The sequence below is a fragment of the Brachycentrus maculatus genome, unplaced genomic scaffold (assembly GCF_059751285.1).
Source record: "Brachycentrus maculatus isolate JH-2025_06_01 unplaced genomic scaffold, ASM5975128v1 h1tg000046l, whole genome shotgun sequence".
In the NCBI taxonomy this organism is placed as follows: domain Eukaryota; kingdom Metazoa; phylum Arthropoda; class Insecta; order Trichoptera; family Brachycentridae; genus Brachycentrus; species Brachycentrus maculatus.
The window spans coordinates 902,085-928,186 of record NW_028280800.1 but is presented as its reverse complement, the minus strand read 5'-3'; the positions used below and the strand labels follow the sequence as shown (position 1 = coordinate 928,186).

Genomic DNA, 26,102 nt, shown 5'->3' with positions numbered 1-26,102 from the left:
CCTACTCGACACAACTTCATAAGAGTAAAGATGAAGTTTGATTTTTATATTACTATGTGAAATTGTGACACCAAATACAGACACATTTTTTGGTTGCAACTTTGTGTGTACCGTAGAACGGGGCTACTTGAACTTTGATGTGTTATTTGAGCTCAGTACAAAGATCTGTATTTGGTCTACAATAATGAATGTATCGACATGATTCATTGTTTCCCTGACAGGTGACACTTATTGTCACGATATAATTATTGTAGACCAAATACAGATTTAAATCATTGTTTTGAACTGGGTTCGAGTAACACATCAAAGTTCAAGTAGTCCCGTTCTACGGTATATATTTGCTCTTATTTTGTGTGTATAATTTCGATGCAATAGCACCCTATATATATATACCCGCAGATAGTGCTATGAAACATCAGTAAGCAGATATATGAATTCACACGGTTAAAGCCCAACCTTTAAACCGAATGTATTTCTAACTGCGACTGTTACAGCAGGTATATTCAATTCTTGCATTGTGTCATCTGCAGTAACATAATTTTATTTAATTTCAACAATACTAAATTATTAATCAAATATGCATGTACTTGTTACTCTTATGTTTGTAAATTATTCTTCTCAAATTTACTTATACCATGTTCTGTCGAGGACGGCTCAATATTTGAGTGCACTAAAAAATATTAAGTATCAAACACATATCGCTCACTCCTTTCAACAACCTCATTTATTAAAAAATCGTCAATTTTCAACTGTGCATGTTTTCGGAATGCCCAGAAAATGTACTATATCCCAGCAAAAGTGGCATATTTGTAACTTAGTATTTACCCGCTACAGGCCAGAAAGTGTTGTTCTTGCATTTTGAAGAAAAGGTATTGTTCAATTATTTTTTAAATATACAATATATTTTTTAAATGAAGAAAAAAAATTCAGGTTTTACCTAAAAATATCTGTTGATTAGTAAAAAGTTCAATAAGTGGCTTGATATTTATTTTTAATACATTTCATTGTATTTTCAAACTCAAAAAACAATCTCCTGAAAAATCAAGTTTTTTGATATATGACGTTGTTGAAAGGAGTGAGCGATATATGTATGTATATACTTTGGAATAAGCAGCACATTTGAATTTTATCTATAATATTTTTATTGTTAGCTAAAGAACCGATAAGTTTTATTAACATTTTTTTCTTATAATTGATATTAAAAAAACAAAAGTAAAAGATGAAAGCTAGAATTTATTACTTAAAAGGAGAATGGAACAAGGCAAGTTGATACTGGCCATAAAAATGATAATGATGGGTAGGTTATTGAAGAATCATGTCGCTCACTCCTTTCAAGAACGTCATAAATCAAAATACTTGATTTTTCAGGAGAACGTTTTTAAAGTTTAAAAATATAATACAATGTTTAAAAAATAAATATCAAGCCACTTACTGAACTTTTTACTGTGCAACAGAACTTTTTAGGTAAAACCTGAAGGTTTTTTCTCCATTTGAAAAATATTTAGTATATTTAAAAAAATAATTAAACAATACCCTTTCATCAAAATGCAAAAACAACACTTTCTGCCCTGTAGGGGGTAAATATTAAGTTAAAAATATGTCTCTTTTGCTGGGATATTATAGTACATTTTCTGGGCATTCTGAAAACATGCACAACTGAATATTGACGATTTTTGATTTATGACGTTCTTGAAAGGAGTGAGCGATGTGATTTCTTTTACAATACCCCTACATAAAAATACACAGGAAGTTTTGTGATTGATAAAATAACTACATGCTTATCCCAAATATATTGTGTTGGCTGAATCTTGAAAAATAAAATTGATATAAATATTAATAAAAACAAATCGTTGGCAACATAAAAAAATCAACCGTATTGTGTTCTTTTCACAATAGAAAGATATAATAAAATCAAAACACAACTTGTATTTTACGAAAAAAACAAATGCATAGTTTAGTGCGATGGTTTTTGTGATTCTACGAGTCAGTCCAAACATGTTTATATATTTCTTACTATGAACATTCAAAGTTTAAGAGAAAATTTAAGGCAATGAGTGAAAACTCAGAGTTTTATCCGCCCAGCTCAATTATTGAAACTGAGTTATGATTCCAAACAATAAAAGACTACAAACAATAATTCTGATGAAAAGAAAAGTATCAGTTTGCCAACTAATCTGAAACTGTAATTGTAAACTCTGAGCATTTGTAGTCCAGATTCCACTGTTACAGAGAAATCTTGAATCTCTTCATGAAGCTCACTCCACTTTTACACTGTTTTCAGTTTTATAATACTTTTAAAGAAATTCTGAAAAATTATTCACAGGTATAGTATAGTTTTTATGTTGCCAACACGACAAAATGTTATAAATCTTGCAGCACTCTAGTTTACTATGTTGAACTGTTGTTGATGAAAGTCTCGTGTCTTATTGTTTACTGTGCGCTTATCCCGACTGTCCGGACACTGCCGCGAAAAAGAATTTATACAAGACGGTGGCGATAAGGCCTAGAATGAGCGGTACCACCCAGGACCCCAGCGAACTGCAACAAACACTCCACACATTCAGAATAAGGCGATAGAGCAACGAGCTAAACAAACAACTGGAACGTTAACGAATTCAGGGCGCTAAATTCCAAATTATCAGCCGTGTAATCTGTTTGAACCTCCAAAAACCTCAACTCCGGCAAATACATCCTTCTAATATTATCTTTTGACATCTCATCAAAGATGAAGAAGAATATGGAAGTCTGGGCATTTACGGGGCTGACGACCGTCATAGGCTGGTTTAAGTGATCACTTTACACACGTGTAACATTCACCAATTCTACCCATTATTGACAACCACACTACTCAAATTCCTCCATATTCTTCATCTTTGATGAGATGTCAAAAGATAATACGAAAAATAACTCCTATAATTGGAGATAATCCAGATTTGTGAACAAGTATTTGGACACACTCAAAATGTTGTACATCCTTCTAATGCCATCTCACATTCTTTGTATGATATTGTAATGGAGTCTTCCACGTAAGGTCAGGAATTTGAAAAAAAAGTCGATTTTAAATAATAAAAAAATTAGGGTATGTTTATTTTAGCAATAAGCATAAGTACATAACCTTACATTCTGACCAATAACAAAACTGGCATATCGCTGGTTAAATGCCAAAGGGCCATAAGGCAAAAAAAATTAAACTTTTTATTCCAAAAATGGTATCTAAATCATCAACATTTTCATATTCGAAAAAGACGCCCATGAAATGTCCATTTGTAACGCTAGAAACATGGGTGTCCCTCAAATATGAAAATGTTGACCATTTAGATACCATTTTCGGAATAAAGGGTTTAATTTATTTTTGCATTGCGGCCCTTTGGCATTTAACCAAAAATATGTTAAACGGATCAATAGAAAATCAGATATTTGAATAAAATAAAAATTTAAATGCGTGAAAAAAAAAATGGAAACATTAAACTTGATTGTTTGGAAGTAATTTGACGATTTCGCAAATGTCAGTTCAAACATGATTGAAATTGATTAATAAAAAAACGGAGACGTTATATTTGAAGCACTAACTTCGTAATCTACGTCTTCGTAATAAACATCGACCAGTTTTGTAGCAAACAGCTTCTTCCTGAAGACTAATTTATACTTCAGGAAGAAGCTGTTTGCTTCAAAACCGGTCAACATTGTACTTAAATCATAAAAAAGATATACAATGACTTTACACTGGGGAACTTCTAGAAAATTTGGTGATGGACTTACAGCCTTGTATTATTTAGATTGGCAGTGACAGGTATATTGAAAGCTTTTAAATGTAAATTCATAGTAAAATCGGGATACAATTTTATGTTGTTTCACATTTTTAATAAATTTCGCAAATTAGTTCAAAAAAAAAAAATTGCTTAGCAAGAGCAGATCTGTCAGGAAGCCTAGATGCTTCTGTATCAGATCTGGGCATGCGGTGGGACAGCTTTCAATATACAATGACTTTATAAGTATTTTTTTTTTAATTGTATGAATTTCTTTCAGCCATTACCGTGCATAAAAACATTCCTGTGTTACATAAAACTTGCTACGGCAATTTCTGCTCAACTCATCATCTGGAATGACATTGCTACATTAGAAGGATGCATCTGCTTGGGTTTTTTAACACATGGGGTACATAACACAATACCGACTGTAATCTATTACAGAAAATGATCCTTACCGCGCCTGACGCTTCTTTGCAACAATTACGCTCCAGTCGTTTAGGAAACTCATTAGAGTATAGAAACACATTAGCCTAACAAAAGGAATGACAAATAATGGGGCATGTTGAACAAGTGACGGTCATTCTTCACTAATAAATTGAAATAAATACATAATACAAATAACCTTCCACTGTGTAACAAAACATTGCATAAAAGTCCATAAAATGAAGATTGGGTATTTTTTATGCATAAAGAAAGATATAAAAACCCTTAACCACACTCAATGGTGCATAGGGCACTGCATCATATAAACGCAGTGTTATCTTGATCATTAACACATGAAGGAAAGGTGATCAGCCCTCCGCTTTAGGTACCAGTCCAGGGTTATATTGAATAAATATTACAGTTAAAAAAATCACTAATATTTATTTGACCCCCCCTGGGAATCGAACCCGGGACGTCCAGTATAGTAGCCGAGCGTGCTCACCATTACACTACGGAGGCGGACAACATTATTTATATTGGTGGTTTTTCTATTTTTGTAAAAGTGGATATGTATTTAGTATAACTAAATTCTCAACGTAAGATCCGACATCAAATTGCTCATTCCTTTTGTTTTGTGACAACATTGACCATACACAACAGAAATAAAGTAAAATAATATACAAGGAAATAAAAATATTTGACACTGGAAAGTAAAAGGAACAAAACTATAAAATAAGATATTATTTTTGACATCTCATCAAAGATGAAGAAGAATATGGAAGCCTGGGCATTTACGGGGCTTTTCCAGACTTCCATATTCTTCTTCATCTTTGATGAGATGTCAAAAATAATATGAAAATAACTCCTGTAATTGGAGATAATCCAGATTTTGTGAACAAGTATTTGGACACACTCAAAATGTTGTAAATAAGATATTCATGCAAATTTGCTCAGATTATTTTTCTGCATTTACTTCATCTGATTTTGTACGCTTTTGATGGCACAAAGTAGGCGCCGTAGAACGGGGCTACTTGAACTTTGATGTGTTACTTGAGCTCAGTACAATAAAAAAAAATAGATCTGAATTAGGTCTACAATAATGAATGTATCGACATGATTCATTGTTTCCCTGAAAGGTGACAGTTATTGTCACAATATATTCATTATTGTAGACCAAATACAGATTTAAATCTCTTTTTTGTACTGGGCTGAAGTAACACATCAAAGTTCAAGTAGCCCCGTTCTACAGTACTTTAGCTAATCAAAGCTCATCAATAATTTTACTTTTTGTGTATTCTTATACTCTCCATAGTAAAATTAGACGTCCGGTAGCATTCTGTTTGACAAAACGTGAATGTGATATTAAGAAATTAGTTCCATACGTAGCTCGTAGCGCCTTCTAATGATGCTGTGTTCATCCAGGTACGAATAGCGGCCGAGGTAGCTACCATGCAATATTTGACCCTAGTGCTTTTATGAACATCCAGCACGTGATTTTTTGACACATTATGAATTTGTAACGGGCAAGGAATGCATGATCATGATCACTGCCACCGCCACTTAGCTCCTAATTAAAACTCATTCTATGGTGTTATTTCACAGGCCATTACAACAAATCTGTTTATCGCAAAATTATCTATTGATGATTTATATAAATTGTGACCAAATCCTCAATGGTTGATCCTGTAGAAAATACTGAAAATTACGATTTAATCCTTTTTAGTTTCCAGCGTCAACGTAGCACTGAGTATTCAGAAATAAACAATATTAATTTTTACATTTTGACATCTCAACATAGACGAAGAAGAATATGGATGTCTGGGTACTTGGAGAGCTTATAACCGGCCTTGGGCTGGCTAAGTGATCACTTTGCACAAGTGCAACATTCACCATTCTACCCACGATTGACAACCACATTACTTTCACAAATTTTCGGAACTCCCAGATATATTTGTCAATCTCATGACATACTACATATGAGTTATATTTATATATATATATATATATATATATATATATAAATATATATATATATATATATATATATATATATATATATATATATATATATATATATATATATATATATATATATATATATATATATATATATATATATATATATATATATATATATATATATATATATATATATATATATATATATATATATATATATATATATATATATATATATATATATATATATATATATATATATATATATATATATATATATATATATATATATATATATATATATATATATATATATATATATATATATATATATATATATATATATATATATATATATATATATATATATATATATATATATATATATATATATATATATATATATATATATATATATATATATATATATATATATATATATATATATATATATATATATATATATAATATATATATATATATATATATATATATATATATATATATATATATATATATATATATATATATATATATATATATATATATATATATATATATATATATATATATATATATATATATATATATATATATATATATATATATATATATATATATATATATATATATATATATATATATATATATATATATATATATATATATATATATATATATATATATATATATATATATATATATATATATATATATATATATATATATATATATATATATATATATATAGAGAGAGAGACTATATATATTTATAAAAATATATATATAGTCTCTCTCTAAGTTTACCAGGTGGGGACACTCGATAAGGTGAATCTTATCATATAACACAAATAAGCAGCTTTGATAATATTGGACCCATATCACAATGATACACACTTGACTATGCGAAACAACACCAAGACACTCTACATATACACTGATTAATATAATATTTTTGCTTTGATAAGATATTTTATACAAGTTACAACATCTACACATGAAATTGGACCCAGATACTAAATCTTTGATATAAGGTCATCTACATGAGACTTTGCAAAAGATATTATGTATATAAACACACAAATATATCATGCCTAATATTCTGCAATAAATATATATCTTGTATACTGTAGAAAGGGGCTACTTGAACTTTGATGTGTTACTTGAGCCCAGATTAAATACAGATTAAAAAAAAATTGTACTGGGCTCAAGTAACACACCAAAGTTCAAGTAGCCTCATTCTACAGTATGTCTATCTGTAGAATTTTTGCAACAAACAGTAAATATTTTAATTATGAATTTAATAAAAATTTTAGGTTTTAAATTAAGCCTATCTGTTTCGAATCCACTAAACTAGTAGGCTAAATTCCTCAACTTATATATCTTATTATCGTAAAATTAATTAATCATCAGGAGGTACATTTATTGATTTGGCATTAACTTTGTGGAATAACATGATGATTTGAATATAAAAATAAAACACTCGTAAAACACCACTTTTGAGTATATTAATGTAACTTTCGAGAACATCTTTAGTTCTCAAAACTAGTCCAGTTTACATAAATAATCTCAAAAGTGGTTTTACATAAGTGTTTTATTTTTATATTTAGTTCAACAAGTCAATAGAATATAAGCATGGACATTTTAGCAGCTATCAACTAATATACAGAGAATTTACCTAACACATCATTTATATATTCACAAGCCGCTTTATATTTTATACATATAGACACATTTGTTATACACATTACACAAAAAGCTATTATATTTAAACTTTTTTATAATCTACTTTATTATAATTATTTTTTATCCACTTTTATTGATGAGATTCTTATGTCATGATTGTTATTGCGCAAATAAAATTAACCCATTTCACACGGCTTTTTCCCGTCTGAAGTAAAGATAAACAGATAAACTGTAAACAGGCCACTATGGCCCACGGGCGCAAAGGGTTGAAAAAACTTGGTACATTTCCACTTGCTTACGTAACCAATTACCGCTTTTACTCATTCTCGTCTGGCGTCAGTCTGAAGATGGCCTTCAACAGAGGCAAGTGATAACTGGCCAAATAAACAAGTGGGAGTATAGAAAGCACTGCATTTTTAACCTACCCGGACCCAAGAGGAGGATTTGAAATCCCCCAAAAACAATGTTTCACTCGAAAATTTGGTAATCATTCAAGCAATTTGATTTATATTTTTCCTAATATTTATAATATAATACTGTGGAAATATTTCAGCATTTTTTTGTTTTAAATATAAATTACGATATTGCAAGCAGAAAGATTTGTTTTGTGATGATTCTGCGCTATGTACAACAGTAATAAAATTTTGAAGTATTGTTCTACAGTCACGGAAAATTATCAGATTTTTTCTGCACTAAATGTACCTGTTTTAAAACACAGATTTATTTCCATTATTTTCATCTCTATTCGATGAAAATAATTAGAAACTCAGTTTATACACTCAAACCTAACTTTTTTTTTGTTGTGTAGATTAAATTATATAACTTTTTGCAGTTGATATTTATCAATACATAATTTGATAGATTACATGTCAATGATATAAATATATTTTTACCAATGTACCATGATTTAAAAAAAAAACGAGATAACAATTGATGACTTAGTGACAAAAACAACAAATATCGAATTTGTATTATTGTAAGTGTGAAATCTATTCTGTGTATCCATGTAATGTGCCAACAAGTACTAAAAATACTTGAGTCGTACTGTATCTTGTTTAAAAAAAGGATTTTGTGTTATCACGGAGTTATCTTTCTTAATTAATTTACTGCACTTTGTTATATTAAAATATGTTCATACATATGTGAAAATTTTCATTAATTGATTCGGCATTCACTTTGTGGTAAAATCTATCCATTTTAAATTTAAGTTTTACTTAGTATATACAACTATTTGTTAAAAATCTATTGTGACACGTGTTTCGATGCATTCCATATCGTTATTAAACACCGTAAACATTTAAACGATTTACGGTGTTTGAAAATGATGCGAAATGCTTTGAAACACGTGTCATAATAGATTTCAAGAAATAGTGTTATTTACTAAGTAAAACTTAAATTAAAAATATTTAATTTCATTGTCTTTTGTCACTTTTGCCCAATCTATTTGTAATCGTGGTAAAATATGTTTTTTAAATTAACTCACTTAGATTCAAGATAGTGTCTATATTGTTTTTTGTTGTACTTAGCATTTTCTAATTAAATAGTATTAAAACATCAACAAAAAATATATTTATTAGATTAATCGTTTTTTTATCCCCTAGAATTGATATTGATCATAGATAAGTCTGTTAAAACACCACACACAAACAAATTGAAATGAAATTCTGTCAGGAACTGCACAAAAATTACAAAGAGAGAAAAGTTATCTTTAAGCTTATAAACGAGGAGTGGAATTGGCGTATACTGCACGGTTTTAGCCATATTCGGTGCTGACCGAGTTGTGCTTAGGCTATTTTAGCTTGCCACATCGACGGTCGGTTACATAAACTAACCGTGAGATATGTGCAGAAGAGACATGTCCCGAATGAGTCACAGAACGAGTGCAAATGAGAGTGTGTTGGTCCATTTAACTTGTCTGTTACCTGGCACAACATGCTTTTTTTCAACTAGAAAAAAAAACTTTAAAAAATCGAAGAAACAAAAATATTATTTCTAGAAAATGGATTACAATTTTGGGTTAATTTTGTAATTCTATGTTATTTATTTTGGCATTAACTTTATGGTATGATAAATCACAAGTAAAACACTTGTTTTTTTTAATGATTTGAGCATGATATTTTGTTACGACTAGTTTCAGAAACTACAGATGCTCCATCTGCAGGTATAAATATAAATTTAAACTTTATATTTATACCTGTAGATGGAAGCATCTGTAACATTAGAAACTAATAAATTTGGTAAGCAAGATTACTTGGGTTATCAAATTGCACTGTCAATGCCGACGACAAAGCGACATACAAACCCGGAAAAACGCTATCAGCATGGGAACAGCCATGAACGATGACAGAAATTCAATCTGCCAATACGCAATTTGGTTAGCATTGGATCTGGCAAGAAATTTCCCGTACAAGACCATCTGTACGAGGCTTTAGGGCAGTAGTTCCTAACCTTGTGCTCCGCGAAATTATGAAAACCAAAATGTTATGTTGGCTCATTTACTGTGCGCTTTGAGTTGCATATATAATGGCTAGATGGCAGCACCCTTGCAAGGTGAAGTTGTGTGCGCTCACCTCACAACAGCGGTCTAGATATCTTTGATTCTATATCATCATACTTAGAACAATTGAAAGCATCATGGGAGTTATGTGTAACAATTTATACAGACGGTGCTCCATCAATGGTAGGTTCATCGAAAGGATTTGTGACCCTTGATATGTGAACCTTGGCTTAGCAATTTGGATGAAGAAATGAGAGTACCTATATCAAATATTACACCTAATATCGCTGTAATTTGTAAAAGCCGACAAGCTTTTAATGTCACATTAAATAATTTTCTCTGCGAAAATTTCATTGGAGTATTTATGTTTTTATGTATTTTTTAATGTAATTTTGAACTTGTCTGGGATAAAAAAAAAAACAGTTTTATTTTCAACCTGTTAACCGGGCGGGACGCATATATACGTTAAACGTAAACAATATCGGGTACGGGTAGGACATATGAATACGTCCTTGAAATGTATGTTTATTATAATATATATATATGGACATATATTTTTCGAACAACAAAGGAATTAGTCATCCATACATGTCTCGACATGAATTTAAGACACGGAGTGAATCAGTATTCCCGCCCATTACAAGTTGCGTGATTGGACAGCGGACCGCCCGGTTAACAGATTAATGAAAGTTTTCTTAATATGTTTTTTGGATCTTTTGTTTTGGTGTAGTTCGAATTTCCCTTATGATCAAAAGTGCTTTATGAATTCAAGAAGGTTCGGAACCACTGCTTTAGAGAGTGAAGATCCAGAACTTAGAAGAGAGAACGAGACGGTAGATGAGACAGCTTAGGTTAGGCTTGTCATGGTGGCGGTGGCGGGTGGGAGTTTGGGTGGAAATAGTGTACTTATGAGACTTTGCACCTGTTAGTGCTGGGTGAGGAGTCGTCGGACCACTCCATCTTGGCCTCCTTGGTTTCCTTGCGTTCAGACTCAATCAGCTCTCCGATTTTGTATTTGTTCATCAGCGATCTGTAAAAATAGAACAAATCCTCAAAACCTACGCATCTTTGCTCCAAAGTTAACACACTAAGGACGGGTGTTTTTTACGCCTGCGCGGCGTGTTTCGATAATTGTGTACATATAGTTTGGTAGTGTAAAGGCAAAGGGGTATATCTGTCTCAGACCAAATTTTACAGGAGAGCAAAAACAAACTTGTGAAATTAAATAACTCACTTGTTTTATGTATTTTTATATGTACACATCTTAATAAAACTAAATAAGTATTGCAACTACAGCTATATCCTTTTGCCAGATTATGGAATAAACTATTTTAGACATTTTGTGGAACAAACATAGAAAATGAAAAATTTGGCAGATATACCCCTTTGCCATTACACTACCGAGTTAAGACCTTAACAAAGAGATTAGTACATAATATTCATATAAAAACATTAAATAATTGCTACTTTTCTGACTTATAAATGAGGCCGGCGCAGAAGGTAAAAATACCCTTTCCGTCCTTAAGCATCAATCAACCGAACGGGTAGAAATGCCTTTCCCGTCCTTAGTGTGTTGATGAACTCTTTGTCCCCATGACAAAAAGACTTTATACATACAGTAAAACCTTGATATAACGGACTAATTATGGAGTTTCTGTTAAAGTCGAAAGTTCATTACGTAAAAATAGGTTTTAAATTAATCCAACCTTTTTTTGAAGATATGAACACTGCATTTAGATATAAATAAACAATACATATCGAACAAACAGAAGCGTGAATTTCTAGCCAGCGTGGCAAACGCCAGTATGCTGAGTCGAAACTTACACGTTATTATATCAGGGAATCTCCTAATATACTATCGCTTTGGCTAGGTGCAATCTAAGACCAGGATGGAATTATGTTTCAAATTCTAATGCTAGACGTATGACTTGATTATCTTGAATTAAGCCATGTATAATATTCACAGGACGCGTTTATTTTTTTTACACTTGACTGCATTTTTTGTCCGTTGTATCCAATGTTTGTTAAATAATAAAAATAATAATTACAATATTTTAGGTTACTGTGAGTCTACAGTTATTTTACCTCTAGTTGTTATGTTTTTTTGTAAATGTAAATTAGAGGTAAAATAAATATGAACGTAAATAAAATAAATATGTATAAATATGTATAAAGTAAAATAAATATAAATATATATAAATCAGAGGTAAAATAAATATGAACAGACTGTAATGCATAATTTCTTGTTTTTTATATGTTTATCCTTGTTTAGATAAGTACTTTTCGAACCAATAATATACTTAAAAAGAGGAAACATATTATTTTTATCATAAAGTATACATGTAATATATTATGTGCAAATTGGCTACGGCCGTTAATATAGGAGAAAAAAATAGAGGTCCGTTATATCGAGGTGTTACTGTACTTACTCCACTGGGCAACTGAAGCGTTTGGTATGGTTTGAAATAATCCTACCTAGCAGTAATGTCATTCACTTATCCCAACAAATTTGTTGACGACGATTCAATCTGAAGATTTAGATCAGAGGTTCCCAAACTCTTTTATCTCGTAGACCCCCTTGCCTTACCTGATATTGATTTTTATCAAATTCATTAACTTCAAATGTATTTTTAGTGAAGTGTAGTGAAAATTAAAAACCACACATGTTAGGTTTTATACATTTATATTTTAAATTCAGAAAAAAAAACATGGCACGATCAGGTATGCCAAATACTTGAAAGTGGTCAGGTTAGGAGTCGTAACAATCGGCGGGTATGTATGAGGAGATGCATGAACGTGGAAGAGGCGAAGAATGTTTGCAAGGACAGAGTGGTGTGGCGCTCTATTCTCTCTGCCTACCCCTGCGGGGAAGCGGTGTGATGGTTAGTTAGTTAGTTAGTTATATTTTAAATTCAAATTAAAACATAGACCCCTTGCAAGCTGTCATAGACCCCTGGGGGTCGATATAGACCACTTTGGGAATCACTGATTTAGATCTTCGATAAGTACTCTTGTTTTCCTCACTATTGATCTTCAAGGCCCAGTTTCTCAGAGGAGTGTCTATAGCTGTTATATTGTATTGTATTGTGTAGCATAATATATTAGTCTTCATTGTTGTGAACTTAAAGAAATGGATAATCTATCCCAAATGGATTTATGTTGATTTCTTTGCTTTGTATATATCGCTCACTCCTTTCAAGAACGTCATAAATCAAAATACTTGATTTTTCAGGAGAACGTTTTTAAAGTTTAAAAATATAATACATTGTATTAAAAATAAATATCAAGCCACTTACTGAACTTTTTACTGTGCAACAGAACTTTTTTGGTAAAACCTGAAGGTTTTTTCTCCATTTGAAAAATATTTAGTATATTTAAAAAAATAATTAAACAATACCCTTTTATCAAAATGCAAAAACAACACTTTCTGCCCTGTAGGGGGTAATTATTAAGTTAAAAATATGTCTCTTTTGCTGGGATATTATAGTACATTTTCTGGGCATTCTGAAAACATGCACAACTGAATATTGACGATTTTTGATTTATGACGTTCTTGAAAGGAGTGAGCGACATCTGTTTGACAATTCAGTTCAATTCTAACAATGGTAATTGATTTCGAAGTTAAACTAGTAATTTATGGCACAAGCGGTAGAATATCACACGGATTTATTTATTTATTTACGGCATTACTGCCTTTTACAAAAAATTAAATAGAAATTAGAAATTAAGATAGATTACATAGAAAATAATGATAAATGATATAAAATAAAAATAAAAATAATGAAAAACGAAAAGATAAGTAATAAAACAAATCTCAAACTTTAATATATTATTAGATTAAAACCAATATTTTTAACTTTTCCACCTTATTTTTATTTGACCAGCGACCGGGTTTCGTCGTTACCGACATCATCAGACCAGTCTGTAACGACGAAACCCGGTCGCTGGTCAAATAAAAATAAAGTGGAAAAGCTAAAAATATTGGTTTTAATCTAATAATATATTAAAAATGCAATTCCATCACGAAGTGTCAGTGGATAATATAAATATATTAAAAAAACTCAAACTTGGTGAAAAAAAGGTTAAAAAATTGGTACAAATTAGGGATGCTAATAATCGAAATAAAATTCATACCAAGAGATCTAAAAAGTGCTTTGTAAATTTTGACTTAAAGATGTTTATTGATATACTAAAAACATCAACCAATGGCCCGTATTGCCATATCTTAGAATTCTCGGAATAGGAGAGAACATATCGCTCACTCCTTTCAACAACGTCATATTTCAAAAATCAAGTTTTGTGATATATGACGTTGTTGAAAGGAGTGAGCGATATACCAATGTTACCTTGCGTCTGAACTGTGACCAACATCTTCAAACGGCTCGCTGCCATCCTTCCCCGCTTGGTCCAAAAGCACCTCCTCGCCTCCCGGATGCTGTGGACAAAACAACACATTGTTTACGGGGGTCTAAAACCAATACACTTTACCTACAAAAATAACAAAATTTTTATTTAAAGTATTTAATTTTTTTCTTTGTGTTTTCAGACCGATAAGATTTATGATTGAAGAAACTAAAGAATTCAATTCAATTCAATTCAATTTCAATTCAATTTATTCAATAATTAATATATACATTACAAACAAACATTTAAGGGGTATACATTAAAAAAACTAATTAAAAATTACGCAAAAAGACTCTTCTTAAATGTGTAGAAGAATCTAGAAAACTCCTTCGGACACATGAAACAGATCAATATCCAATGTGATATTGTTCAACATAGCGGTACCTCTTCCTACAGGCATAACCATCGGCAGGTTGGTCCTGTGTATAGGAATGTGAAACAATCTATGCCGACGCTGTCTTAGGTAACTATCGGGAACATACAGACCAATGCTCTGGATAATTTCAGGATTATCGATCATACCGCGCAACAATCGATAAAAAAATTAAAGAATACTGGCTGTGTGATTGCAAACTGTTAGATTTAAGCAATGAAAATATTGTATTGCGCCATCTGTGGGCGTCGGATGCAAGCAAGCAGAGCGGCGCAGTGCGAATACGGTGATCTACGACAGTGGTGGGTCGATTAGAAAAACACATATAAAACAATTGAATAGTTAACTTTGTTCTCTTTGCATCCTTCCCCATTCCCGACAACACAAACAAACAAAAAAATAGGCCATTTTGTGATGGAACTCACAAAAGAAAAGACATCTAGGAGACCTACACACCAGGATAGACACAAGGAACACCAGGATAGGAGAAATATGAGAGATTGAAGATGTCACTAAGTGGGGAAGGCAATGAAAACGATTATGCTATGTGCAGGGGAATGGAACCATTCAGACATTGCATCGAACAGCAAACCCCAAGGTAGAGGACTCCCGGGCTAACCACCAAAGAGATGGATTGACAGCTGGGAATCAGCATCGCAGGAGGCTAATCCCTTTTTAAAAAGGGCCACAAGGCCAAGAAGAAGAAAGAGACATATTTGTGCATTTCAGAAACCTTATGTTGCGGTGGTGTACACATTTTTGTGCATTTCGGTTACCATTAACCTATACAAAAAAAACACATCTTAAACGCCTAATTTCTCGTCATGTTTGCTTTGCTGTGTAGTAGATAGGTGTCACTATAATACAGAAATATTATTGATTCTTTTTTGGTTTCAAAAAATGGCTAAAACTCATCATTCTTTTAGTCATCAAAAGTCGATTTTTTTCTTAAATTCGATCACTGATTTTGTTATTTTGTCAACAAAAACTAATATTTACTTTCGAAACATCGCCGCGCATCAGTTTGTATACGGAAAAAAATCAAATATATTTTTCGAATTTCGATCGCATTTTTTTCATATGTAGGTAATTCCTTCTAGTCGTGTAGTACCTACGTAATATTCGTATAGCCATAGCCCTTAGAAAATTACGAAAAGTCACCGAAATTGGAGATATTTTCGAGAAAGAGGGATATTTCCCGCGTGACGCAAAAACGCATCGTTACGTCACATTTACAACCACCAAACACAAGAATAGTTCATCAAATACTAGGGCAGTGAACGATTACGTGATGCAGAGTCTAGAATTTAATTTCGCGACGAGAAAATTCCTGGGTAGGAATGTGACACCCCCTCCCTACATTACAGAAATACCGCGCGAGACCGGCATTTCGAATTCAATTTCAGAAGGCATAGACAATTTTATGGCGGTAAATGAAATATGATTTTTTGCAAGCCTGACGTTTTGCGTTGAAAATGGCGGCAATTACGCGGACGATTTTTTGCTATTTATTGTATTAAAATATTAATAATGCCCAGTACGGCAATGCCTCGGCTAACGAATCGACATTCGGTCGATGAGTTTTCGAAAAAGGGATTTTAGGTGGGTTATGCGTTACCCCCAAGCGCCCGTGAACAGTCAATAAAATCGTCAATATTTACGTATTTTTTTATTTAAATTTCACATGGTAAATAACACTATTTCTCACCGTATACGGTGTATGAAAATTATGCGGAATGCAACGAAACACGAGTCACAAATTTTCGAAATTACGTTAGATTTTAAGAAAATAGAGGTATTTATCGAGTGAAAATTAAATAAATGAAAATGGATAGATATTTCCACAATGTCACTGTCGAGTCAATAACTGAACACATTTATTCTTCTTCATTTGCACCCAGTGGTGGATAGGGCACTGTATCAAATTGATGCCGTGTTAAGTTAATTGTTAATTATATGAAGGCAAGGTGGTCAGCCCTCCGCTTCAGGAACCAGTCCAGAGTAATAGTGAATAAATATTGGAGTGAAATAAATACTTATATTTATTTTGACCCCCCTGGGAAACGAACCCGGAACCTCCAGCATGGTGGCCGAATGCGGTAACCACTACATTACGGAGACGGACAAATATTTACGTCAGTGAAAAATATCATCATCACCGTTAATGAAAAGTCGTAAATGGCGATAGCTTCATTTGCCTCTGCAAACGATAAACTCGTACCATTAGTGATGTAGAACGCAGACATTAATGGATCTTTGTCAGACGGGAGGAATATATAATTTAACATACTCAACCTATAAAGGATTGTATTAGACTCGTCAAGTGTTTATAACAGCCGATATAATCAATATTTTCATTCCTCATTTTCTTTTGGAAAATTCGACTTCGAAAAAAACGTTATTTTAGTAAGTTGGCAATGAATGACGTCACAGAAGCGATTGAGTCATTTTAACGTTGGTGTCAGTGCTAAATTATTGGCGGCTCTATTTGTTGATGTCTATGGTCCACCCTCCCGCCCCCCTCCCCTCATATTTGTATAATACAAATGGAAGTGTAGTGGCAAACAAACAATCCACAATACTACTATTACAGCTCTATAAACCATAGACAATCATATGACGTCATTAAACGTTCAATGATGGAATTTTGATAACGTATGCAAACGCACGTTTTTCGTTTTAAAAACATATCTAAAGTTTAAACCTTCATATATCCCTTATTTCTCTACAGATTTCAATAAGAATGCTACCGATAGTCTTGTGTTTTTTCACATTAATTTATTAGCCAATAATCACACATCGTGATATTTATCCAGTCTCTGTGAGCGTCAACGTAAAATTTGATTGATTATTCAGTCTGACAGCAAATATTGGTTCACCATACAACGCCACAAAACACGTGTTTCATCATTTCAGAGAGATGTTTCGTAGCACTATTTTATTGCCTATATTCATGAGGAAACACCATAAAAATTTGAATTTTGAGAAGCGCTGAACGCCCTCGCAGCGATGAGGAAAAATATTTTTGAATTAACTAGTCGGAGATCACAGAAAAACAAGCTATCGAACCGAATGACTCGACTGCCTCGAATTCTGATAATGGGCCAAGGTCACGTGTTTTTGTATTTGAATTTTATTATTATTATTATTGTATATATATCGTAGTCATACAGGAGAAAGTGACCAAGTGCATTGTTTTACAAAAACCTGATCATTGACTATTTGACATCTTACTAGCTTAATATTGCCCTGAAAAAATCCCAAAGAATTTTAAACTTGGAAGTATATTGACTTGTTAAAAATGACTAACTGCATTGGTGTTTACTCTCTTGCCAAGCAAAAGTGACTTAAATGGCCCTCCTGAACATTTTACGTTTTGGTAGTTGTTCACTTTCTCCAGTACGACTACGATATGTACATGTAACATAACTGAATGCAACGAACTAAATATATATATATATATATATATATATATATATATATATATATATATATATATATATATATATATATATATATATATATATATATATATATATATATATATATATATATATGTGTGTATATATATATATATATATATATATATATATGTGTATATATATATATATATATATATATATATATATATATATATATATATATATATATATATATATTTATATATATAAATTAAAACTATGTAAATAATTTATCTATTACAAGTCATGTAATTATGGATGACATGGCCGAATATATATGTATTTCAACTAACTCTTTTATTCCTTCGGACGCGTAAATCGACTAATGTCACCCGATTTTTTTTCTCTTTTGGACGCGTAAATCGACTATAGTCCATGGCTTTTACAAGCCATAGGCTAAGGTAAACAAATAAAAGGAAATAAAAGGAATTTTATATAATACTTTTATGGAAAATTAGCATTGTTTTCAAATCAACTTTTATTTTTTGCTTAACGCGTTCAAAGGGTTATACATAGTTTCATACAATTATAGTTATTATACAATTATTATTCAATTCTATCTTCGTTTTTTGGGTCTAACTAAAAAATGCCGAGGGGCTGTTTCGGACTGTTGTTTTTGCATTTTAAAGAAAAGGCAATTATTTAATTATTTTTTAAAATATACTAAATATTTTTCAAATGGAGAAAAAACATTCAGGTTTTACCTAAAAAGATCTGTTGCACAGTAAAAAGTTCAATAAGTGGCTTGATATTTATTTTTAATACATTGTATTATATTTTTAAACTTTAAAAACATTCTCCTGAAAAATCAAGTTTTTTGATTTATGACGTTCTTGAAAGGAGTGAGCGATATTTGAGAGTTACAAAGACATCATGCGAGTTTCTGCTGTTGTGGGTTACAGGAAAAATACGAGGGCTTGACATACTTGAGAGTTACAAAGACAGCATGCGAGTTTGTGCTATTGTGGGTCACGGGGATAATATGAGGGCTTGACGTATTTGAGAGTTACTAGGACAATACGCGAATTTGTGCTATCGTTGATTACGGGGATCATTTGAGTGCTTGATGGCGATACAAGCGAGATTTGGTGGCAGATAGCGACTGGGCAATATGTTCGTAAAAAATTGCAGTCACAATGAACACTACATATTTACCCAAGATAAGTATAGTTCGTAATTAATTGTAGACATTTGAAGTGGGTATGGCGTCACCATTACACAGCACTTTTAAGACAAGCCGCGTTTTTAAATCGCAGTAAAAACACGTTTTGTAAAAAAAAAAAATATATATTTATACCAAAAACATATAAATATTACTTCTTCTCAAAACCCGCATCCGCACCTGATAGTGCATAGGGCACTGCACCATATAAAAGCTGTGTTATCTTGATCGTTAACACATGAAGGAAAGGTAATCGGCCCTCCGCTTCAGGTACCAGTCCGGGGTAATATTGAATAAGAGTGAAAAATCGCTTATATTTATTTCCCTGCCCTGAGAATCGAACCTGGAACCTCCAGCACGGTGGCTAAACACGATAACCATTACACTGCGGAGGCGGGCTAAAATTTACACGATACGTAAAAATAAGTCTGAATTTATAGTATAAAATTTTTAATTAATTTGGAAAAAAACTACACAGTTGTTATTTTATTTTGTAAAATCTTAATATAAAAAGTCATAACAGAAAAAGAAGAAGAAAAAAACGGAAAAAGGTGAGCTTTTAATATTTTTTTGTTGTTGCGGTATTTTCTCTTAAAGTCTCTTTAAGAGCTTAGAATACGCTAGTCTTCTTCTTCTTCTTTTTGTAGATCGTAGGGATCTGTTTGTGCCTCCGCATGTCGCTCTCGGGATGTCGACTCCCAGCTGTCTTTCCATCTTTTCGGAGGTCTGCCTGGGGGTCTGCGTCCTTCAGGGTTACCTTGGAAGGCGATACGTGGAAGTCTGTCTTCTGACATTCTGTTTATATGTTCATTCCAGTATAATACGCTAGTAATGCATTAAAATACAAACGACATGCATCAGTACCTTGTTATATAATATTATTAATAATAATGGAGTAGTAAATAAGCGTTTATAATGACATAATAATAATGTTGTTGGCCTTCTGCAATCTCTCGACACACGCGAAATGCAAAAACAATAAACTGCATGTACTTATCAATTCTCTTGGGGGCATTCCACTACTAGTCTGTTGATTTTAAATGCGTAATTACTCTCTTAGTGCCTTAACTAAAATAAACAGGCGCCGTGGCGTGGTTGGGTAGACGCTCGACTGCGAAACTGGCGTCGCGGGTTCGATTCCCGCCAATTGCAAAATAAATACAAAAAGATTTATTTTCAATTGGTCTGGGTGTTTGTGGTGTATATATATATATATATATATATATATATATATATATATATATATATATATATATATATATATATATATATATATATATATATATATATATATATATATATATATATATATATATATATATATATATATATATATATATATATATATATATATATATATATATATATATATATATATATATATATATATATATATATATATATATATATATATATATATATATATATATATATATATATATATATATATATATATATATATATATATATATATATTCTTTAAATCCAGGTAACATTTAGCGTAATTGACTTTTTCTTAAAACACCGTTTTTGCATTGAAAAAATAAATTTTACTTCGAAATAATTATGTACGAAATAATTTTGTCCGCCTCAGTAGTGTAATGGTCAGCATGCTCAGCTACCGAGGAGCTCTGGAGGTCCCGGGTTCGATTCCCAGGGGGGTCAAATAAATATAAGTGATTTTTTCACTGTAATATTTATTCAATATTACCCTGGACTGGTACCTGAAGTGGAGGGCTGATCACCTTTCCTTCATGTGTAAATGATCGAGATAACACTGCGTTTATACGAAGCAGTGCCCTATGCACCATTGGGGTGCGGATAAGGGTTTTATTATTATTATTATTATAATTATGTACATGTTTTTGAAAACAAAAGAGCTAATGAAAGGGCTATTGTAAGTTTTTTTTTTTTCAATTTTGGAATTATTTTTGATAAAAAATGACATCTCGAAATAATTGAAGAAGAATATGGATGTCTGGGTATTTACAGGGCTTGTGACATGACCCTTTATCTACATTGTTTGACAGTTTTTCAAAACATGCTGTTTTCTAGTGCAGTGTTTCGCAAAGTGTGTGCCGCGGCACACTGGTGTACCGTGGTGATTAGTTGGTGTGCCGCGAAAAAAGTCTAGTTTTTTGAAGATAACATTCTTATAAACAATTGCTCTAAATTTTGATCGCCTGCGCTCAATTAAACAGGCTCACATTTTGTGCCGCGGCACACTGGTGTACCGTGGTGATAAGTTGGTGTGCCGCGGAAAAAAGTCTAGTTTTTTGAAGATAACATTCTTATAAACAATTGCTCTAAATTTTGATCGCCTGCGCTCAATTAAACAGGCTCACATTTTGTGCCGCGGCACACTGGTGTACCGTGGTGATAAGTTGGTGTGCCGCGGAAAAAAGTCTAGTTTTTTGAAGATAACATTCTTATAAACAATTGCTCTAAATTTTGATCGCCTGCGCTCAATTAAACAGGCTCACATTTTGTGCCGCGGCACACTGGTGTACCGTGGTGATAAGTTGGTGTGCCGCGGAAAAAAGTCTAGTTTTTTGAAGATAACATTCTTATAAACAATTGCTCTAAATTTTGATCGCCTGCGCTCAATTAAACAGGCTCACATTTTGTGCCGCGGCACACTGGTGTACCGTGGTGATAAGTTGGTGTGCCGCGGAAAAAAGTCTAGTTTTTTGAAGATAAACATCCTTATAAACAATTGCTCTAAATTTTGATCGCCTGCGCTCAGTTAAACAGGCTCACATTTTGCATTAAACATAATATGTTATATATGCTTTCGCTTTATATTAATTTTTATAATAAATCAATATTAAATAAACTTTGTTTTTTCTTTGGTGTACCTCAAAAATTAATTGATTTGGCAGGTGTACCTTGAACAGAAAAAGTTTGCGGAACACTGTTCTAGTGGACAATAATTACGACAAGAAAATATATTGATTTTGGATATAGCAACATTTATAAAATAAAAATTAAATTAGTACTATTTCTTGCCTGTATCTCTAAACATAATAAAATAAAAATTAAATTAGTACTATTCCTTGACTGGATCTCAAATTTAATAAAACAAAAATTAAATTAGTACTATTGCTTGACTGTATCTCTAAATATAATAAAATAAAAATTAAAATAGTACTATTCCTTGACAGTATCTCTGAATATAATAAAATAAAAATTAAATTAGTACTATTCCTTGACTGGATCTCTAAATATAATATAATAAAAATTAAATTAGTACTATTGCTTGGCTGTATCTCTAAATATAATAAAATAAGAATTAAATTAGTACTTTTCCTTGACTGTATCTCTAAATATAATAAAATAAAAATTAAATTAGTACTATTCCTTGACTGTATCTCTAAATGTAATAAAATAAGAATTAAATTAGTACTATTCCTTGACTGGATCTCTAAAAATAATATAACAAAAATTAAATTAGTATTTTTCCTTGACTGGATCTCCAAATATAATCACCTAGTTTGGACTTTGAAATAGGGACCTTGAAATGTCCACTAACTAGCTTATGGTTGTTTTCGACGAAAACGATGTTGTTATACAGGTGGCATTGACGAATATCAAAAAATGGACTTAGCACCTGGTGATAGCGTTCCATTCTCTCTGTCTACCCCTGCAGAGAAACGGTGTGACGGTAGTAGCAGTAGTAGTGAGTTCAAGAAATGTATTATTTCTTTCCATAATTATTTTACACACTAAGATACCCTACAATATATTTTTTATATTATTTATTGACATCTCATCACAGAAGAAGAAGAATATGGAAGTCTGGGCATTTACGGGGCTGACGACCGTCATAGGGTGGTTTAAGTGATCACTTTACACACGTGTAACATTCACCAATTCAACCACACTACTAAATTCTTGGAAGTTCTATATATATATATATATATATATATATATACAAGAAACCTTGTTCTTTAATCACTAGAACTTCACTAGAGACATCTATTGGTGAGATGTAAAGAAGCTTTTTACTAAGCAGAAACTATGTGAGGTCCAAATCCTGGATTTCAATCACACACATGAGAAACGCGAGAAAATACCATTTTCATTTTTATTATTTAAGCTTATAATTTGATCAGATTAACTCCTGTAATTGGAGATAATCCAGATTTTGTGAACAAGTATTTGGACACACTCAAAATGTTGTATATAATTTTTACTTTTTATTAAAATAATATGTGAACAAAAAAATTGACACACTCAAAATGTTGTGAAAACCGATTATAAAATAATTTTGAATGATTTCCTTATTTTTAAAAGTGTCAACTTGACACGAAACATGTACTATTCCTTTTTTATGAAAGCCTGAAAAAATAGAAGAATGAAATGTGTTGAAAGTTGAGACACCTTTAAAACTGATATCTCATCTGTAGGGAATAATCCAGTATCTGCTATAATAATAATATTAATTTATATATTAAATGTTAAAATCAAACACTGATTTTCGTGTTGTAATTAAACTTGTATTTTATTGTTAAAGACTACATTTAAAAAAATTGTGACAATGTGAAAAAAAACAGTGTTTGATATTACTTTGAACATTAAATATATAAATTAAAATGGAGTTCTACAAATTAACCCCCAAATCTATAAACAAGAATATTAATATTGTGAATTTCCTTATGCTTAAAAAATGACAAAATGCGGCATATTGCACCACAGAAATGTAATAATGTTGAAAATGAAAGATGTTTTCAAACACAATTAACCTTTGAACTTTGTTACATTTTGAAATCATCGTGTTTTTTACATAGCAAGGCAGTATGACAGTATTTTTCTTTGACAGAAATATTAAGATGTTCTTATATTGTTATTTTATTTTAAAAAAGAATTTAATAAAACGTTTCCGTTTTGGTAAACAAGGATATTCTATTTTTAGTTTAATTGGGTGGGGTTTTTTATTCATCGTAATATGTTTTAATATTAATACGAGTTAGTTAATTTACCATAACGTCTTAACAAAATAAAAATACAATTTAAAACTTTAATAAGTAGTTGTGAATCATTTTCGTGGCTAAAAATTGAAGATTTATTTCCTGTTTTGAAAATTTTTGTTTTTGATCAAAGGCTTTTCGTCGCTGCATACAAAATTGGTACTACGTGACAATTTTGCTCAATTAGTGATCATTCGAAGTAGCGAGTGTAATTTGTTGATACATATTTTAAATATTTGGTAATGTACCGTGTCGCGCCTACGTCATTATCGTAAAACTATGTTGACTTTTGAGACACGGGTCAGGGTAACGTGGAAAACACGCATTTCACTTCCGTTTGAAAGATTAAACGTTTTACTGACAAATACCAAATAATAAATAATGCGCAATAATAAAAACCGGTATTATTACATAGTGGGCATCGAAATTTTAATATCCGGCCTAAAATCCAGATAATACAATCTATAGCATTTAATTAAGGTTAGCAAATGGATTATTTATAATAATTTACCTCGCCTAGGAACTCCGTAACATCATACACGCTGTTGTGAATAATTATCCAAGTACTCTTGTTATCATTATGCTTGGACACTTCGGCACGCGAGAATAATTTTGCTTCAGCCATTTTACACACGAGGTAATAGAAATAACTTATCAACCAGTACACTGATATGAACCCGACGGTTTTCTGTCTATACACAGTATGATACGATCGATCAATGCTAATTTTATATCAGGAAAATGATCACACCCGCCGTACGCCACTTACGAGAGGCACCCGTGGAAATGACAAAGCATTTGACTTGACGACTTGACGTGCACTTTGGCAACATCGGTAATGTCAATATTATTCCCAGTGGACAATTGCGGTGCTTCCAGTGTTAAAATTTAATTTAAATATGGGGAGAGTAGTGTCATTAGACACCTACGCAAGTTGAATTTAGTTTTATATTGGAATGAGTATAATTTTTTGGAATCACCTAACGTCCAAGTGCCTCTAAAATCTAATAACGGCTCATGCAATACCGCTTATCATGGCTCTACTTAGGCTTCAGCTTTATAATTTTTATAGTCTTCATCTATTTGTGAATGTATTGACTCTTTGTGTTTGAAGTTACTTAAATTTCATATTATTCATTAGATTTTTTTTTGGAAATTGTTATAGGTTTGTACATCATGTAAGTGTTGTTGTTTAGATGTAATATCCGGTTTCGTAATATATTTAGGCATAAGATCTTGGATTTTATTCATAAAAAATACGCGATATGGTGCCTACACTAACACTTAGGTTTCAAGGAACGCTTTGTATTCATACGATTGAAAATTAAATAAAAACTGCATTATTTGGATGCCATGTGCCATTGACATGAACAAGATGAAAAACAACTTTGTACTTTATACTTGCATAACGATTTTTT

At 31.6% G+C, this 26,102-nt stretch overlaps 1 protein-coding gene across 1 annotated transcript; it reads right to left on the bottom strand.

The window, feature by feature from the left end:
• Nucleotides 1-1,138: 1,138 nt before the first annotated feature.
• On the bottom strand, nt 1,139-25,489 carry LOC148312280 (cytochrome b5-like). Its single transcript, XM_088277567.1, has 4 exons — nt 25,196-25,489; nt 14,661-14,749; nt 11,237-11,344; nt 1,139-2,538 (listed from the first exon to the last, which is right to left on the bottom strand). The coding sequence occupies exons 1-4, from the start codon at nt 25,307-25,309 to the stop codon at nt 2,442-2,444; spliced, it is 408 nt and encodes a 135-aa protein (XP_088133693.1). The 5' UTR covers nt 25,310-25,489; the 3' UTR covers nt 1,139-2,441.
• Between the last annotated feature and the right edge of the window lie 613 nt (nt 25,490-26,102).

Bases quoted from the DNA above. Each gene is read 5' to 3' on its own strand.
- LOC148312280 (XM_088277567.1), bottom strand. From the start codon at position 25,309: ATGGCTGAAGCAAAATTATTCTCGCGTGCCGAAGTGTCCAAGCATAAT. The intron at 11,345-14,660 runs GTAACATTGGTA...CTATTTTTACAG, and splicing joins GGTCACAGTTCAGACGCAAG to ATCGCTGATGAACAAATACA. The intron at 2,539-11,236 runs GTGCAAAGTCTC...TGTTTGTTGCAG, and splicing joins TCCTCACCCAGCACTAACAG to TTCGCTGGGGTCCTGGGTGG.